General features: G+C 32.7%; 1 protein-coding gene across 3 annotated transcripts in view; it reads left to right on the top strand.

Moving 5' to 3' along the window:
• The window catches only part of 5-ht2b (5-hydroxytryptamine (serotonin) receptor 2B), a 102,156-nt gene that overhangs the window by 66,633 nt on the left and 19,402 nt on the right, over positions 1-16,121 (top strand). For all 3 annotated transcript variants that reach the window (XM_026629109.2, XM_026629110.2, XM_026629108.2), the window contains exons 3-4: positions 8,112-8,214; positions 13,668-13,797. In XM_026629109.2, coding sequence (XP_026484894.2) covers positions 8,112-8,214; positions 13,668-13,797 — 233 coding nt within the window. The remainder of the gene's footprint in view (positions 1-8,111; positions 8,215-13,667; positions 13,798-16,121) is intronic.

The raw sequence follows: 16,121 nt of genomic DNA, 5'->3' as shown, positions 1-16,121 counted from the left end.
AAATCCGCTGGCAACAGCTATTTATTAAACAAATGAACTGTAGTACTTTAGAAATTGTAAGGCACATTTAAAAATATACATTAATAAAGTCTCTGCCTAAATTTTTTTACTGTTGATTTTGTAAATTTTGTACTCAAAGAACCTTTCCCTTTAAGCTTATTCTAGCACGTTTCAATACACATAGTAGATTTTCATATAAAGATTTTCTGACATTTCCTTCCCCAAGCACAAGATGAATTTTAACAACAACAAAAGTTAAGGACGTGTAAATCCAAAGGGGCTTATCCGGGTTTGAACCCGTAATCGTTGGCTAAAATTCTCGGATTTATGATGTCACTGGACGACAGAGGATTACCGATATCCAATGAAACAAACTTAATAGTTTGTTTCATTCAGTCAGATACATATAAGTCTTCTGTACGTGTGTATGTTTCTGAGTGTCGCCATTAATTCTATTATGTGTATTTGAGTCCTGGATGGATGCTGCTTGGATGGTTTAAATTAGAACCAGTCGGGCGCTGCGCTTAGGATGTAAATAAAATTATTTGTTTTTTTTTGTACCATTGACAATGTTTTTTTTTATTTTATAAGTAGGCGGACGGGTGTACAAGCCCCATATAAATAGGGGCAGTAAGAAATATTAACCATTCCTTACATCGCCAATGCGCCATTATTCTTGGGCGCTATGATGCCATGTCCCTTGTGCCTCTAGACGACATGTGTATGCAAAATTTCTACGTCATCGTTTGATTATGGCAGCTCAAATAATAATAAATATGTAGTCGTTGTAAACTATATTTAGTAATAAATAATTTCAATTTGTTTCGCCAGTTCTTCACAATTTCTTGCTCTACAATCAGCGTGAATGTGTTATGCATCTATTGAATAAATATTTTGACTTTATCTTTGACCTGCACCAGCTGTAACATCGGTAACACTATCATATCAGTATCAATATTTCGTATCGCGTATCATCCGGTTTATTGGTTGAGCGATTCTATGAAGTAATACGCATAACGCACACAGGGACATTGATTTAATCCCATGGCTGGTGACACATTGAGGATGTAAGATTTCTCACATGGGTCTATTTGACTTATAAGAAAATGTAGGCGTTTTTTTATAGCCCAGAATATTTTAAGATCAGAAAGATCTAAGTTGATGGTGATTTTTTTTTAAATATAATAAGCAAAGCTTCTATAAGGAATTACTCTATTTGACGTAAGTTAGGAATGGGAACGACAATAGACCAAGGGGTCACGATCGATCCTGCGACTTTTTACATTACTAGGCGACCTTTCAACCATTGCGCTTTTGACGTTTTTTGAAATGAAATTGTTAATAATTAAGGAAATCTAGTGAATAACACAATTTTGTTGTTGTAAATAATATACTCGTATAGCAACGGAGCCGAGATGGCCCAGTGGTTAGAATGCGTGCATCTTAACCGATGATTTCGAGTTCAAACCCAGGCAGGCACCACTGAATTTACATGTGCTTAATTTGTTTATAATTCATCTCGTGCTCGGCGGTGAAGGAAAACATCGTGAGGAAACCTGCATGTGTCTAATTTCAACGAAATTCTGCCACATGTGTATTCCACCAACCCGCATTGGAGCAGCGTGGTGGAATATGCTCCATACCTTCTCCTCAACGGCATAGGAGGCCTTAGCCCAACAGTGGGAAATTTACAGGCTGATTATGTTATGTATAGCAACGGATAATATAATTATTAATATATATGCCTCAGACACACAAGGGCGAAAAAATGTCATAACGGCATAGACAGCGTCATGACGTTTGCCGTCACGGTATATGAGTCGGTCTCATTCCTAAAATGCTCTAATAGACACGTCACATAAAAAGAATCTCATCTCTCACATACTGACATATAACTATAGATAACTAGCGATCCGCCCTGGCTTCGCACGAGTGTAATAAATTAATAAAGAAAATGATTTGGTATTCATATAATGAACTTAAAGAACCGCAGAATATTCCTTATATACAAACAAACAAAATTGACCCCTTAAAATAGTACAGATAGCTAGATAGATAGATAGATAGATAGATAGATAGATAGATAGATAGATAGATGGGTTTCGCGTTTTACTCGAGAATCCTGATATTTCGTTTGTAAAAAAAATAAAAAAAATGTGAAAAGGGGATAGATCGCAGAAATGAATGCTGATAAATGTATTCGACGGCGAAATCCCAATCGGATAGCATAATGAATAACGCTCCAACCTTTTCATTAGCGCCGAGGCTTTTGTCTGAAGTATGATTAAAGACTTTCTTGACATCACTTTTATATTTTCTTTTTAATTTTAACGAAAAAAAAACTTCGAATCGAATTTGATCCAAAATTGTAATAGAAATATTAGATACGCTATTTGTATTTGTGTGTGCGTGTATATTTACAATTATTATTTATGTATTTTTAGTATTGTTGGACAAATTGGCAAATGGGATATCGGATGGTAAGTGGCCACCATTACCCCTAGACATTAGAAATGCGAGTAATTTTAACAATCCGTTAATCTGTGCAATAGAGCAATTATTTTTATTAACGTAAGAATTGATAACATTAAGTGCTTAAATATATACAAATATGAATTAAAAATAATCTTGACCGCATGGAATGGTGGCAAGAACGCTAGCAGCATTTCCCCGTTGCATCGCAATTCCGATCCTCTGGGCTAAAAACGACCCAGCCCTCCTGTCAATAGAGCAATAGGTAGTTACACTGGCTTACTGATCTACCTACGCTACAGACAAAGTATCCCTTTGTTTAACACTATTGCTATATTTTTTGCTTGGTCATAAATATTTAAAAGAAAATGTAAAAATAATTTACATTGAAAGCATAAACTACCTATATAATTTACTTTGTGGATGCAACGCCGTTTCTCGAGGAGCTTCACTGAAATACCTCCAGGCCTGAGGGGACATTAAAGATGATTGTTTTAGAAACATTTAGTAGATACACGTATCGCGTTGTATGTACATATGTGTGGTTGTCACGTATTCAAATAGACTCGTACGAACACTCTTAAGCTCTCCGAGTTTAATTTTTTTTTTTGTGTAAATAAATATTTAAAATCACTTGAATTAAGAATGTTTTGATTTTGATTTAATTTTTTTTTAAGTAACGGCACGCGTGCTTATTATAACCAAAAACATTTATAACAATAGTAGGCTGGTTTTTTTTATATAATTTTTGACTTAGTAATCTATAAGCATACTTGATGGTAGGGCCTTGGGCAAGCCCGTCTAAGTATCGAATATAATATATAAATTTAGTACCTATGGCCCATTTGCCGGGCTGCCTACCTTATTGTATTAAAAAAACTAAAGATACATACAAATATATGTCGGAGAACCATCGTTAATGTTGACATCGTCGTCAATGGTTACGGGCTTAACGGACGTCATTAGGGTAAAGAACAAGCATAAAACACTTTCACGTTTTTACAGTATTTTAATTAAAATTAAATTAACACTTTAACAAGTAACAACACCGATCTGACCTTATAGGCAGTCTTTTACACTTTTCAAGATCAAACTCGCTCTATCCCTGTTTCTAATCAAACAAAACGTGTCCGTCAAAACTGTCTCAACCTCTGTCAACCAGATGGCGCCTCGACCCCGAGGCAAATGCTTCGCTCTGATTGGTCGTTACAAGAAATACAATATTCATAACTTATAAAATTAATATGGTTTATAGCTTCTTAAAAAAAATGTAACAAATCAAATATAATTAACTCAAGAATTTTAAAAGATATTAAAATGTAAACAAATAATATTGTGTGTTATACATGCAAACATCAATCAACCCGACTCATATCTTCCTCCGACATATATATATGTATATAAAATAATCGCACCATATCCTTAGTTTTATCGGTTTCAGAATTACACAATCCGTAATTGGCCTTAACAACACATTTTTTTACATAATTAATCGAATTAATTTCTGAAACATCGAAGTATTTCAATTAATTTAGCAAACAGCTTTAGGATAGGAGCTCTTGTATAAACTTTGTATTCGTATCGAAGATTGGGCTTCGTGTTTTAGCAGCTGCGGTTAAGTTTATATTTACTGATTGACGTATCAAGGTAATTCTCATAACTCTTTATTAACTAGTACAAATCGTGATGGACCAATGGTTACAAGACTTGAAACTTAACCGATGAATCTGAGTTCCAACCCCGGAGCAAGCAGCACTGAATTCACGTGCTTAATTCGTATTTATAATTAGTCATCTCGTGTTCGGTGAAGAAAAACAGCCCGAGGAAACCTAAATGTGGTAGATGAGAAACTGCCACGTATATCCTTAACCTGCACTAGGACAGCGTGATCAACACCTAGCGTAGAATTCAGCCAGGGTGCTTATTTACGACATCACATTAGAAATTTCTAAAACTATTAGTTTTTATCTACTATATTATGCATATATATACTACGCAGTATAAATTAAAGTGCACGGATATAAGCGCCAACAAGGGATGGTTAATCAGCCACGTAGAGGGTACGTGCTTTCCGAACTACAGGAGTGTACATACTTTCGATATGAACACTCCGGACTGCTTGTGAGAATTGTTTCGACAGAAAAACCCAATATTTTTTTTATCGGCCCGACCATAAAATCTATGGCAATTTAAAGTAAGTAATACGATTACCACAGACGTTACTTTTAACTAAATGTTAAAAAAGTATTAATAAACGTATTAAAATATCTATTCAGAAAATTGAATGTTTACATGTTTCTAATCTACGTTGCTAAATTCATCTGGTGGATGCTGATGGAGTTGGTTTGCGTACGACCGAGAAGGTTTCTAGAGTCTACCCATTCAAAGTTTGATAAAGTACTTATTTCACACAAGATGTTTTGTTGTAATAAAGAACTCAGAATCATTTCAATTTGTTTGAGATCTCAGATTATTCACGTGCTTTGAAAGAGTAAATTCCTGTAATTTATGGATTTCTCAGTGGAATAAATGTTTTAAAACGAGTTGTTCGATTCATTTGAGTCGTGTCTATTATAAGGAGCTCAAGAATTTGTTTAGTATGTAAGTACGAGAAAGATATGAAAAAATGTATTTGTGTTAGATAGTTAATTTTTTTAAAAAGGACATCACACTACAATTCATACGGGGGTGGGGGGCGCAGTGACCTTTAACGTCAGCAAATCATAATTCATTCATAATCATAAGCAAGTCATAATTAACAGTTTAATGATATCTAATTTAAATATGAATAGGCACTACTATTATCGTAAGTAGTACCGTGTACAACGTTAATTAAAAATACATGACTCATCAAGAATGTTGGAATTAGAGTGGATATAACTCCGGGAAAGTTACAAGAAATAACTGAAACAGTAATCGAGTACAGCTATATATCATAGTCCATACTTTTCAAACACAATTTTCGATGTTGATTATGTAATAAAAAAATACTTAAACTTCGACTTTGATCAACGAAGTTTTAATAAAACAAGTTACAGTGCTTAAGAACGATCTAAGCTTAATAAATTTTCGTCTAGTGACTTTGATCTATCTCGTCTAACTTGCATATGCCGAGGCTCTAAGTTCGGATATTAAGGTTAACGTTAATAGTATCCGAACGTTTTGTGATTATCGTTTTTTTTTTATTTCCGAACGAACAAGCGTTTTATGATTTTCTGTCAGGTTATTCACAACAGCAGGATTACCTATTCGTTTTTCATGGTCATTTATATTTTCTCGTTATACGTCAAATGAAAATTTGCCCCCTATTTATCCACCAACAAGCGATCCGGCTTTGCACGGATGAAATTGAATGAAGAAAATTACATTATATAAGTATAATTTATCCCTATAGCACTCAGGAATAATGTAGATTTCAACCGGTGATTTGATTTTTTAATTTGTATTTTAATTCCAAAAAAAATCTATCATATAAACAAACCAATTTTACCTATTTTTAATCTTATTTTATTGATTAAATACAAATTATATTAATTCTATAAGACAATTAAAATTGTAAAAAAAATGTTGGAAACATCTTAACGTATTTATTTTAAAATTTATTTTCAAATTTTATTCGACCTTGAAATACAAAACGAAAAAACAATTGCTTTCCACGAATTCATTGATTACGTGTTAATAAAACGGTTACCAAGAAATCGCCCACTACTAGTCTTTTAGTAATGAATATAACGAAATCTGATACTAATGACTGTGTAATTTTTCAAACAAACGCGCCCTAAAAACACAAACGTCCATGAGCAAATAAATCCAGAACGACAAAAATACTTTTTCTCCAACAATATTATCCAAAATTATTATTTTTGTAATTAGAATTTATTGACCGTATTATAGAGAACAGTAAACCGTTGGGGCAAACGTGTTCTAGAGTGGAGACCGCGTCTCGGCAAACGTAGTGTAGGACGGCACGGTGGAGTTACGATTTGCGCAAGACGGCTGGCAGGAGGTAGATGTGAGTTGCCGAAGATCATAGTGACGTGCATTTGGAGAGGCCTATGTTCAGCAGTGGACGAATATGGGCTGATGATGATGAGAGAACAGTAACAGTCTGTACAAATTCCAATAATGGGCTAAATCCTTTCGAAAGAAAAGTTTTGGAGTCTGCTCCATCAAGACGCTCTGTTGTGTTCTGTCTCTGACGCTCCAATTCTGGTTGATGGATATGTGGCAGATTTTTATATGAAAAATGCAAATTTTCTGACTATGTTTTGCTGCTGAGCATGAGAGGAATTATAAACACAAATAAAAACATAAAAATTCAGCGAAGAATCACAAGTTCATCTACGGGCCCTTATAATCTTCTATATTTACAAAAGCGAAATACCACTCACTGATTAATCACGAAATCTCAGAAACTATAACACCTAACATACATAACATACATAACATAAACAGCCTGTAAATTTCCCACTGCTGGGCTAAGGCCTCTTCTCCCGTTGAGGAGAAGGTATGGAGCATATTCCACCACGCTGCTCCAATGCGGGTTGGTGGACACCTACAAACTTGAAATTTGGCGAGTAGGTTCCTTATATGGTGCAGATAAAAAATCCACTCTTAAGAGGGTAAAACGGGCGTTGAAAATTTGTACCTTATAAATTTTGCACGGAAAAAGCCGCGTGTTCAGCTAGTAACGTACATATATATATATATATATTTTAAATTAACTTCTAGTTGCAAGAACTGATAATATGGCTTAGAACAAGCCATTCTTGGTACATTCATTGATTACCCTCAAACATCAATACTTCGCCTGTTTCAGTATAAAAAGTGTGTTAAGCCTATGATATGAGCTCGATGGATATAACACCTTAGTTTCCTTGATTAGCATTAACGGTACATGTAGTGCTAAGCCATAGGCGGACGAGCGAATGGGTCAGCTGATGATAAGTGCACACCATTGCCCATAAATATTAGCGCTGTAAGAAATATTAAACATTTCTAATGCTGGTGGTACCTTGGGAGCTAAGATGGACCTTGTGCATGTAGTTACTCTGGCTCACTCACCCGTCACACGTATTAATACCTACACTTGATGAGTATTGCTGTTTGGCGGTAGAATATGTGATGAGAGGGTGGTGCCTACCCAGACGGGCTTGAGCAAAGCTCTACCACCAAGTAAATTATAATTTAAATCTGCTATATTATATATTTTAATTACATTTATATTACTAATGTTACTCATTTTGACTTTAATTAACTTTTCACTGCACGAGCGTCTTCGCATTGAATGAATAAAAATGATTTCATTTTTATATCTTGATCAGAGAAGTTAGTAATTTAACCATAATTTGCAGAGATTTTAAATTTCGAATTCAGTTTATTTAATCTATTATATAATTGGTCGATGGTAAATCTTCTTGAGATTAATAGGCTTCTACACAGTTCGACCTTCTTGATGAGCATTAATTACTATTTACATTAATATTTTTTCATGGCAAAGATTCTTACATTACTCATTATTTCTAACTCGCCACTATTTCTAGTTCCTAGGACAACAGTCAGTCAGGTTTTGGTAAAACAATAATATTGTGTATTCGGTCATTTGTATCACAAAAATTTAAGTACGTGTTTTTTTTCAGGCTACTTTCCTCTGCCAGCTGTGTATTGCCTCACTTGGATCTGCCTTGACGTCCTACTCTGCACGGCGTCCATAATGCACCTGTGCACTATAAGTGTTGACAGGTATGAATATTTTTATTAATTTTTGCTATGGCAACAAAATATATTCAAACGAAATTCGATCATGGCTTATATACAGGTAATTTTTAAATCTATTCTAAACATGAGTGTTACAGCAATTTGGGTATTTCAATTATTTTTTTTAATTAATAAAATAAATTAACGAACAAAGGTAGTAAATAAAAGCGATAAAAAACCGTATTTTGGGCATGGTGTGTTTTTTTAATGTACGTAATTTAATAAGAATATTTTTTTTTATAATGAATAGGGTGATTTCGCCTATTTTCGGCGATTTAAGCAGATGTATGACTGCGAAATGTTTTTTAAAGGTATATTAGTCCCAGATCAGTAGCTTATTTTTATTTGAAGTCAAGAAATAATCTAGTTTTGATATTTGAAACTCATTTACTTACCAGTATCATATATACATTTTAAAAAATATAAATATCCAAAAGTTCCGATTTAGGCTGTTTTCGGCGACTAAATTCAGATCTCGGGCATGAATTTAGTTAGGTCTCGACCAATATAATAAAACTTAAAAAATGATCTCTATGATCTCTATAAAAGGCTCTGTTTTAAATTAAAACAAAACTATACTATAAAATTATACGAATCAAAGTTTTTTATTTAATCTTCTTTAATAATGAAATAACAACAAAGTTTTCAATCACTCTATTAATAATTAATAATCAGTCTTAAATATTAACATTATTATATACGTAATATCAAAAAAAAAAAAATTGTTTTAAGTGCCATATTTTTATACTGGCTGAGGATCAGTTTCAATATTATTATATTACGGCCACATCATTTATTCTAGTCCGATAAGTAAATGATTTTAACCCCTTTGTCGGCCGTCAAATGCAAAACATTTAAAAAATGATTTTCATCACTTATAAGCTTTAAATATGCGGTCGAAATCTGACCACACAAATAAGGAGGTATTATATTGTACACCAAATTGTTTTTTTTTTTTAAAGAACATCATAATGAAAGTAAAAAGAATAATTAAATTTAATAGGACATATTCTAGTTTTCGGCATACCAGCCGAGAAACAGTTAGCCGCCTCTAAACGCATCTAGTTATCCGACCATCAATTATAAATAAGTAATATCAAATCCTTTATATTTTTCAACCAAAATCATACAAATTAAACTCTTTACCAGTGCCTACTAAAAACATTTGTATCTACTAAACAAGAAACAATTTTGCAACTTACCTTGCGAATAAATTGAGCATGCTATTTTTTTTGTTATTTTAGACACACACATGCACAGCTTGAATTTCGAAGGCCTACAGCCGATACAATCAAGACATTACTATGCTACAAATTTTAGAAGGTGTAGGGTTTATTTCACAAATTCAGTAGGCATGGTTTTTTTAAATGTGTTGTGTATAGTTTTCTTATAATTGTGATATAACTCCGTACAGGCCGAAAACCAAAGGTGGCGGGCAAACCAGCTAAACCACCCTACTTATATAAAGTTCTATATGTAATGGAGTAGATAGTTTTTTGGAAAATATAACATATAATGTAGCTTTAAAATGGTTATCGTAAATAATATAATAAATTAAATTTTCAATAAAATTATTTTATAATTTTTAAAAAATCCGAGCCTATCGTAGATTTTTGATCATCATAAGCAAGTGTAACGCTTCTATATTAACTAAAATTTTTGAATTTAGACTTTGAAAAACACGATTTGAAGGCTATTGGTCGAATTTTAGATAATCGGCCATTTTTTTTTGAAGTGTCTAAGTTTGAAATGCACATGTCCATATTACTAGATTTATGCAAGAATATTTATTTCACGATGAAATAGATATTCTTTTATGAATATACTCTAATTATACAGTGATAATATATGAATTAAAAATGTCCGTCTTATTTTAAGTTAATATTCTGCTATCTGTACGTAATAAAACCAACAACCATTATTTTTATTTTTGTCTATTCGACCGTTTGTCTGGATTGATTGATTGTCTAATTTTTTTTTTTTTTTAGTCTTCTAAGGAGTATTTACTAAACAAGGTTTAATCTGTCCGAGGTTTAATCTGTAATTGATCAAAATCCGTTGATTCTATCAAAAGCTAAAATTTTCTTACATATTTATTTCAATTATATTCGTAATGCATATAAAGCCGTATGTCACAACCAGTTTTAAGCAAATAACATTTCTTTTTACGATAATTTTTATTAATAACAAAATGAATGACATAAATAGAAATAATACGAATTCTCAAACCCTGCTCTAATATAATCAATGGAACTCGATATCATCAAATGTTTTTAATAAATTTTCCATTCTAATATTTCAAACCTTCAAAGAAATCCTATAAATTATTTTGAGATCAAACACTATAAAATCAATGTCAGACTCGTTTCACAAATTTTATTAAAAATTATTGAATTAATCTATACTTATATTACAAATGCGATATTAACTCTGTAAGTTAAATTTTTACGTTAATTCCGCTGAACCAATTTAGATGAATTTTGACTGGTGATAGTTTGAGTCCCGGAGAAGGAAACAGGCTACGTTTTTAATTCACCTATCGATATCATATAAGTAAAGTTTTATTAATATAGTGCGGGTAAATCCGCAGGATCAGCTAGTATTCAATATATTTCCAAAAAGAAAAGTGTGTACATGATCTACTTCATGTATTTTTGTATTACTTTAATAATGTATTATTAAGTTGGAGCTTCAACAACGTGTAATCCCTACTTACATTGTATATTCGAAAGTATCTCTGTTGGTGAGTCTTTCTCCGATTGAAGTAACTTTATAAATTGCCTGTTAATTTCCCATTGCTGGACAAAAGCCTGATATCCTCTTGAGGAGTAAATTTGGAACATATTCCACCACTATTTATTTGGAAGCAGGGCTTTGTGTAATCTCTAATATCTATTCATTTATAATATATTGTACGCGCGAGAAATAAGTGGACTGTTTTAAAATGAATAAAAAGGAGAACTGTTACCTCGAAATCCGGGCTCTTATTTTCGAAGACACTGTCTTCTTGGGAGCGCCCACTTGAGAAACACAGCCAAGAGTATTTGTATAATATTCGCTTACACTAACTTTTAAGCGCGACGTACTAACGATCCACACGTGGCCGCGGCCCACACGAGAAGGGAAGTACGTCATACATTAAAATCACACCATGGACAATTATCAACGTTTCAATACTATATATAAATAATATAAATATATCTGTCATAATCATAATCAGCCTGTAAATTTTCCCACTGCTGGGCTAAGGCCTCCTCTCCCGTTGAGGAGAAGGTGTGGAGCATATTCCACCACGCTGCTCCAATGCGGGTTGGTGGAATACACATGTGGCAGAATTTCGTTGAAATTAGACACATGCAGGTTTCCTCACGATGTTTTTCCTTCACCGCCGAGCACGAGATGAATTATAAACACAAATTAAGCACATGAAAATTCAGTGGTGCCTGCCTGGGTTTGAACCCGAAATCATCGGTTAAGATGCACGCGTTCTAACCACTGGGCCATCTCGGCTCTTGTCAGATATCTGTCAGATAGTATTAAATATCTTTCACTGCTTACAATATTTCAGACGATGTTTTAATTCTCTGTTTTCGATGTCGAAGCCAGAGGTGACCACTTACAATGTAAACATGAAAAGAAAATCAATATCCGATAAAGTTAATAACGTAATCATTATGACGTCATACATGTCTGCCTATTCAAAGTAACGAACGACCACAAAAACGCAATCACGATCAAAAATTCACGTAATGTTTAAAGTTGAACGTTAATCTATGAAGTTATCCCTTTCCGACGTGTAATTGAATTTTGAATGTCTTGCTCACACTTTGCCAGTAAATTATAAAACCAAGATATCGCCTTGCACACGAGCTGATTAAATTCGTTTCAGTTTTCAAGACGGCGTTAAATTTCCCGTGGGATTTATGATCTTATGAAGGGTATTGCTAGTTATAGCGAATTGGGTCAAATACGTAAGGGTCCGTGACGTGTCTGTGACGTATAGTCGATATCATAAAAAGACAATTTCATATCCAATGCTCAATTTTTATTAGTTTGTCAATGATATATTTTTATCGTCGCTTTATTTGCTGAGTACAGTTGCACAAGTGTATAATATAATTTGGATTATACGTTTCATACATATGTATCATTCAAACATACATAAATGTATATTGATGGTAGGTGTTGTGCAAGCCCGCCTGGGTACCACCCACTTGTGATCTGGCTAGAACCTGGCAACTACAGGCACATGGGAAATAACATCTTTGTTCCCAAGGTTGGTGGAGTTTTGATGATGTAAGAAATGGTTAATACTTCTTACAGCTCCATTGTCTATGGGCGGTGGCGACCACTTACAATCAGCGTGCTCATCAATCGGTCTATCAAATGAAAATTTTTTTTTTGAGTTGATCTGATAGTATCTTGTTTTATGGCGTTCGAAACAATGAACTTAATAAATTTATAACTTAATAACTTTCTATACAAATATAATATAATTTTTAGTTTAAGTATATATATAAAAAAAATAAGAATAAATTGTACTAATGGTAGATTTTTGTAAGACCAATTAAATAGCTGATAATAATTGATCGCTAATAGTTTTTTTTTTAAATGTGTGTACATATATAGTTGTAATGGAATAGGCGTTTGTCGTCCATCTCATCGGATGGAAAGTGTAGATGAAGACAAAGGTTTTAGTTTTCTAATTTAATCATATTTATTACTATATTATTCAAGTTTAATACATTTATAGATTTAATTTTAATTAAATTTATCTTCTATTTATTTATTCATTCAATGAATTAAAAAAATAATTAAAATTCACCAAAAACGTTAATCATCTCACAAATTTCATTGAACTTGTAACGTAATTTGCCGCTAGCGAATCGGTGTATCGCAAATAAATTGGGATTTAATCAGCGATTAATTGGTCGATTTGTTAATTTTAACGTTTAACAGCGGTTTAGATACGGGCTGTAAATTAATTAGTACCATATTAATAAATTTGAGGACTTCATAAATCATTTTACAGTTATTAATTAGTTGCGGTTTGAAATTAATACGAACAAAACTTAGTTAAACGGAAGTTTTATTTACGAGTAACAATAGATCATTTGAGTTTTTTTATTTATTTCATGATAAGTAAATAAGTACTCGTATAATAATTCACTGAAATTGTGTTTATAGTTCATCCTGTACTCCTCAAGCGGGAGACGAGACATCAAAATTCAAATTTTATTTATTCTATCAAGCAATATATCAATCTCTATGGATATTTAAATAATACTAAATCAAATTATCCACAACATATTATCTTATCGATTCAACATTCAATGGAAAATAATAAAATTTAATATTACTGACAAATATTTGTAAACAAATACTTAAGTAGAAATAGATAAAAATATTGAATAATAAAATAAATATATTTGTTCAAGGTACCTGTCGTTACGCTATCCGATGAGGTTTGGAAGAAACAAAACGAGGAAGAGAGTTACAATAAAAATTGTTTTTGTTTGGATACTCTCGACCGCGATGAGTCTCCCTTTAAGCCTCATGTACTCAAAGGTAAGAATTTTTTTAATACTTCAGTACTTATTTTGAAACGAAGTCTTTTTACGCGGCTTACGGTAGAATAACCTGGCAGAAATCGTAACGTAAGTTAAAAGCATTACGCCCCCTTCAACTGAACTTGTTCATTGTTTTATATATCTCTTTGTATACGGTAAGGTTATACTTGTTCCGATATGTACATACGATTTTATTTAAACTTAGTTTTTTGTTATTGTTTGTTAATTGTCATTTAATTGTATAAATTTATTTAATTATAAATAAAATTTAATACATAATATATAAAAGAAACTTCGATCCCACTCGGTGCCTTAAAATTCCTCTACTTTATTAATATTGCCATTTATAATTTGTTAGGAATGATGGAATAAAAATACTTATGCTTGTATAAATAGCAACGTGTACCGAGTTCGCACAGGAATAAGGCTCTAATATTATTTTTATTAAACTATATTTATTAGATAAAAGCGAAATACACACTACAACACCTAGAAACTTGAAATTTGGCGATTAGGTTCCTTATAAAATGTAGACATCCATTAAGAACGGATTTTACGAAACTCTACCCCTAAGGGGTAAAAGGGGGTTTGGAAGTTTGTATGAAAGTCATATGTTTTTGAAGGAAGAGTCTTGAAATTTAAAATGTATGCTCTATAGATTGTGTGGAGGTATACTATTATTGTATCTTTAGAAATCAACCCCCTTTTGGGTTTTAAACAGGGGATGGTAGTTTGTATGAAAGTCCAATGTTATTGAAGTAAAGTAATTATGGCAGAAGGATTTTAAAAGGCTTTTGATTAATATATAAGAATTATTGAAAACTACGTATTTTATAAGGAGAGATGATTTATTATAACAATAAAAAGTATTTTAGCGTGGACCGTGCGGACCGATTCGTTAATAATATTATGAATAAAAATATTTGTGTTGGTTCATACAGACAGAAAAACACGGAACACTTTGTTTTACGAAACGTAAGTAGTCACTACATAGTATAAAATAAAGTCGCTTCCCGCTGTCTGTCCGTATGTATGCTTAGATCTTTAAAACTACGCAACGGATTTCTATGCGGTTTTTTGATAGAGTCATTCGAGAGGAAGATTTATATGTATAAAACATGCATAATATAGTTGAGAAGCACAGATCATTTTAGAGGTTTCTAATGTGATGTAAATAAAAACATTTTTTGGCGCTTAAATTGCAAACATGGGCTGAACCCTACGAGATAGATCAAAACAGTGTACTACAGTATTGTACACCTTAAAACGGTCTACAAAAAAATATATAATGATATCTGTCTCTTAAGGATAGTCCAAAATAACCATTTTTATTATTTAATTTTTACGAGAAATAATGGATATTACAATTTTAAAATGCAGGGACATATCGGTTTGTTTTGTATAAAGACAAAAAAAGTTGTGAAAGTTGTATACAAAAACATTCTGTAGTAAATTTAGTATCAGCATTGCAAACCCGTTCGAAGCCGGGGCGGGTCGCTGAGTCATTATAAAAGAAAAAAAAAAGCACTTAAATGTTAGTAATCGGGGCGATTAACTTGAGCGTGTAATTTACTCGTACCCGTGTTAAGAGACCCATCAAAAACGTTTGATCTTTTATCAACTGTACAATACATATTTATATTATTAGTAAACGATAGATTCCCTTATGTGTGTGACTATTGTCAACTTCGTTTAAACAACAACAATTTATTACGATGGGAACAAATTTATTCATAATAACACTAATGCTAACTTAAATATGTCCAAATAATGAAGAGACAAAAAAACAAAATATCTGAACCAGAGAGCCGAGATGGCCCAATTGTAAGAACGCGTACATCTTAACCGATGATTTCGGGTTCAAACCCAGGCAAGCACCACTGAATTCTCATGTGCATGTTCGGCGGTGAAGGAAAACATCATAAGTAAACCAGCATGTCTCTAATTTCAACGAAATTCTGCCACATGTGACTCCAATAACCCGCATTTTAGCAGCGTGGTGTAATATGCTCCAAACCTTCTCCTCAAAGGGAGAGGAGGCCTTAGCCCAACACTGCCAAATGTATAGTCTGTTAATGTAATTTAAATTTAATAACTGAAAACTGTTACTAAGATTCCTTGTGAATTAAAAACGATAACAAAAAATATATATTATGTTAAACCTTATATAGCAGAATGAGAGACATATAAGGAGACAGAGAGTTAGAGGTCGTCTGTAGGGGGCAGCATAATGCTATTAACTTACGTGACGATTTCATTTCACTCTACTATAAGCCGCGTAAAAACACTTCGTTTCAAATAATAAAATACAAGTTTATGTAC

This window comes from Vanessa tameamea, chromosome 5 (genome assembly GCF_037043105.1).
Source record: "Vanessa tameamea isolate UH-Manoa-2023 chromosome 5, ilVanTame1 primary haplotype, whole genome shotgun sequence".
Classification (NCBI taxonomy): domain Eukaryota; kingdom Metazoa; phylum Arthropoda; class Insecta; order Lepidoptera; family Nymphalidae; genus Vanessa; species Vanessa tameamea.
The sequence above is the reverse complement of the archived record's forward strand: the minus strand, read 5'-3'. Positions and strand labels throughout refer to the sequence as shown.